This window comes from Arachis ipaensis, chromosome B05 (assembly GCF_000816755.2).
Source record: "Arachis ipaensis cultivar K30076 chromosome B05, Araip1.1, whole genome shotgun sequence".
Classification (NCBI taxonomy): domain Eukaryota; kingdom Viridiplantae; phylum Streptophyta; class Magnoliopsida; order Fabales; family Fabaceae; genus Arachis; species Arachis ipaensis.
Genome location: NC_029789.2, coordinates 99,821,400 through 99,825,847, shown reverse-complemented (window position 1 = coordinate 99,825,847; position 4,448 = coordinate 99,821,400). Strand labels below are relative to the sequence as shown.

Below are 4,448 nucleotides of genomic sequence, written 5' to 3'. Positions count from 1 at the left end.
GATTTACACCTACCATCACAATTGATGATGATAATGAGGATAGGAATTCCACTTTTCAATCTTTGCTAGGACCTTTCTTAGTTGTTAGTTTATTTTTCTCGCAATTTATATTTTCTTGTTATCAAACCCAAAACCCAAAAATATACAAAACCATAACGAATAAGAAGTACACTTCCTTGGAATTCCTTTGAGAGATGACCCAAGGTTTGAATATTTCGGTTATTTTGTTGGATTTGTACCTGTGACAAACAATTTAAATGTTGACCGAGGATTGCTTGTCGGTTTAGAACTATACTTGCAATGAAGTTATTTTGAGAAATTCTCTACCGACGAAAATCCCCCGTCATTAAACAAAAATAAGTGCAGATATACACAAGATATATTATTTGTGGTATCAACAATTACATTTTGTCTTTCTACATGTAAAATTACATTCCAACATAAGTTGGTTATATGGTGATTAGGGATCGTTCATTTTGTCTGATTTTGTTTGTTTGGCACAGACTTGGTATGGGGCTCTAGTTTGTCTTTTCAGTGGAGGAGTTATATCTTTTTGGTGTTGATGTTTAAAAATGTTGATGTTGGAGCCTTTTTGTGTTAGAGTCTTTAGTTTATATTTTGTTTGGATTTGGTTTTGAAGCTTTGTCCATCTCCTACTGATTAAGTGATCCGAGACCTGCTCTTATCTAAAAAAACATTTCCAACATAACTTATTTGAATATCACAATACTCTATGGTTAACTTTTTAGACATTACTGAAAAAAATTTCAAGAATCTTGTATTAGGAATGAGAATTGTATGCATGCACTTAATAACTTAAAGGTATAATTCTTAGAAATGGTAATGGCTACTCGAGAAGTGGAATGGTGGTGAAAACTTAGAGATTAGGAGTGAAATGGGGCAAAAGTTGTGATTGAGATTTGGAATTAGATTACGTTAGAATGAATAATTTGAAAACTTTTTAAAGTTTTTAAAGGAGTCAATGAAATTTAGTATTTTGAAAAAAGATCCAACCCAAGCCGCATCTTTTGGCCATTTGAATTTCAGACAAGTCTGTTTGGTACAGTAGTAAAAAAGAACGAAAGTCACATCCTCTTAACAAGTTAATTCAACCAAAATACACAATTACCTGGCCAAGAGACGTTCCAGTACAACATCTCCCATTGAACTCTCACCAGGTCCTAGGTCTAAACTTACAACTTCAAAAGATTAAATTAAAAAATTAAATTAAATTAACAAAAATCTACATCTACATGATTAGACATTAGACTTAAACTCACTAGGCCCCAATTACAAATTCACTTAATCACCTTCTCCTTTGAGGAGACCAATGTGGCAAACGTTGGCTAAAATGCACGGACACAACCCTTGAGTCCAATAGCTCCATTATGGGGGTAAAATTAACACACCTTGGAACCTTATACTGATTAATAGAAGCACCCCTTGAAATAGCATAATCCATAAGCTCCTCAAAAGTCCCACTCTTCACAACTCTTATCTCCAAAGGCCCGATTGAATGGTCAGCAACCCTGCATTGTCTATATACCGAGTTAAGTGATTCCTCCATCTCCAAGCAGCACCGATTCAGCACCTCGTGACTCGGCAAGTTGGCAGAGTCGTCCTTCGTCAGAAGCTCCCAATATATCACGTAGTGACCCGGTATAGTTTTTGTGTCCGCATAACTTGTGTACTCGACAACGCTTGTCTTGAACTCGGCCAAAAGTTTGGAGGCATTTTCCACTGCACGCTGCAGTTCTGACTCGTCCGTCTTGTCCGAATCGATGCTTAACAGCACGTTCTTACGACGGACAAAGTGGAACTGCGGCGCAGAGTTGTGGAACCCAGTGACTCTGAGGATGTCACCGACACGGTAGCGGTTGAGGCCAGCATAGGTGGTGATCACAAGCTCATATTCCTTTCCCACTTCCACGTCAGCAAGGTCAACCAGTTTCGGCGGGACCGAGCTGTCTACCCTGCTGGACTCGTGAGGAAGGAATTCAAAGTAGGCCATGTTTGGCATGATTGTGTAGGAAACCTCGGAGGGTTTGCACATGGGATTAAGGTTTAGCCCGAAGTAGCACTCCGAGGAAGCGTACATGGTGCATGCAAGTGGCAACCCACCACTGTAGTAGTTTAGTGTTGGAATGTATTGGGCCATTGCACCTGTTACAATAACATCCAAATATTTTGTGTTGGGCCAAATTCTTGTGATGATTCCCTCCCAATTTTCTTTGGAGCATTCTTGTTCAACAAATTCGGCCAGTTTCGGGTCGGGTTTCATCACCTGGCACATGTAATCTCGAATTGCAGGGTCGGTGACCCGGGAATTCAAGGATCCGGCAGAGATGTCATGGGCCAATTCTGGCCAATTGAGCTGGAGGAAACGGATTGCACGGAGGAGGCCAGAGGCAAAGACAGCACCAAGTCGGAGGACGTGGTTGCGTTCGATGAGGCCGCAAAGCATTTGGGTGTACATGCTCTGGAATGAGTCCGGGCAGAGAATGGCTTCGTTGGGGCTGGTGTAAACGTTGTACGGGTCATAGGGTCGGGTCTTGAAATGGTCACTTTTGTAATAACTTGTGAGAACCGGGCGAGCCAGTAACCCACTTGGTGTCCTTGTTTCGGATTTCACAAATAAAAAGTACAACCCCTTCCCCTTGTCCAAATCTGGCACATACCTGTTCAATAAGGGAATAAAAAAGATTAATTTTCCAAACGTGGTTAAGAGAGAGTTAAATGAAATATTTTTAACTTTGATGATAGTTAAATTTGGCGGTTTGCTAAGATTCTACGACAATGCAGAGCCACCGATTAGGGAGCAGCCAGGGGAAAAAAAGGAAGAGAATACTAAATAATTGTTGCGGCAATTATTTCGAGGTAGCACTTACAGGTTCATAACTGGCATGAGGAGGCTGTATAGAAGTTGGCGACGATCCAGCTCTTCCTTAATTGTTGGCATCAGTTTCCTCTCACCAGCTGAAGTCCCTGAACTGCAGATTCAGATTTCCAAATTGGCTTTAGTTTTATGTTTTAATAAATTCAAACAAATCGAAATAATTAAAGGAATAATTAAGCTTGTTCATTTGTGCGACTCAAATAATTGCAGTACGAACACTAATTTTTGGCTATCTTATGAATAGGATTAGAAGGTTTGTGAAAATGCATTTAAAAGTTTCTCAATTCTTTCTTGAGGCAACGTTTAATCACTTAAGAAGCTCAATAAGTCGCAAGAAGGAATAAGATATGGTGTGATTTAGCAACTAACCTGGTGAGGAATTCAGAGATGGGATGTGAAGACAAGATTGCAGAGCGGTCGCCATTGGCGATGCGCTGAATCTCGGGTTGAACATCCTCGTAGGTGATCACCGGAACCTTGGACTTGAAGGTTTTGCGGTCGGTGGCGCCGCCGAGCTTGAAGCGCTTGAGGTACTCTGTCTCGGCGTTGCGGCTCAGAATCTCCGCCAACACCCTCTCTTGGACGGCGTCGGCGTTTCGCGTCATCTCTTCGATGAACTGCAGCGCTTTCGCGTCCTTCTCGCACGCAGGGGGACCCAAAGGAGATGATAGAGCGGAATCCACAGCCATGATCGACCTTAATTTATATAAGAAAATTAAAGTGTGTTGTTTGCTTTGAAGAGTGAAATAATAAAGTTAGTTGGAGAAAAGAAAGTGAGAGAAAATGTAGAGAGAGTATCTGCAGTTAGTTCTGCACAATTGAGTTGGGGATCTTTCTAATTTTTTTTTTTTTCTCTCTCTCTGGGAATGAAATGAGAGCGTGTGGTGTGTTGTGACTTGTGGGAGAGGAAGTTACCATGGAGAGGTTTATATAGAGAAGGGTTGGGAGAATAGGGGATGCCATGTCATCAAAGTATGACCATAGAAAAGGGGCTGGTTTCTGTGTGGTTCTGTGTTAGTATTCTAAGGATTGTTTATTAAAAATGAAAAATAAAAATTATCGAGTACTAGTTTTATCGAAAAAGAGTGAAATTATTATTTTTCTATAGGGTTGATTTTGTGATGTGTGTGATAGTATTCTAGAGGGATTTAACTACATTTTAAAAATATAATAATAAAAATTTTTTTATATTCTTTTTATGTATTTAATACATTAAAAAAGTAAAAAACTTAATTAGTACTTGATATTATCAATTAAAAAAAAATAGAATTATTATTCTCTCGTATATTAATCAATAATCATTATCATTTCCCTCGTATATGTTTTATAAGTTAATATATAGCATAAAATTTACACTATATAAATATGATTTTAATCATTTTATATGGCAATGAATACTAACTAAACTCCATAATAATGTAATAATTATTTGTTGACGTCATTACAATGAAAAGATTTTTTTTTGATGGAGTGGAGGTCTAAAGGTCCAACAGAAACATAAAATTAGCTAATTCAAATTCTAGAAAAAACCATTCTTTTGCTATCAGCATTT

General features: G+C 38.7%; 1 protein-coding gene across 1 annotated transcript; it reads right to left on the bottom strand.

Annotated features, from left to right (window-relative positions):
• On the bottom strand, window positions 1,042–3,808 carry LOC107643753 (probable indole-3-acetic acid-amido synthetase GH3.1). The gene is made up of 3 exons (XM_016347485.2): window positions 3,266–3,808; window positions 2,889–2,990; window positions 1,042–2,678 (listed from the first exon to the last, which is right to left on the bottom strand). Exons 1-3 carry the CDS (start codon window positions 3,583–3,585, stop codon window positions 1,307–1,309), a joined length of 1,794 nt encoding a protein of 597 aa, XP_016202971.1. The 5' UTR covers window positions 3,586–3,808; the 3' UTR covers window positions 1,042–1,306.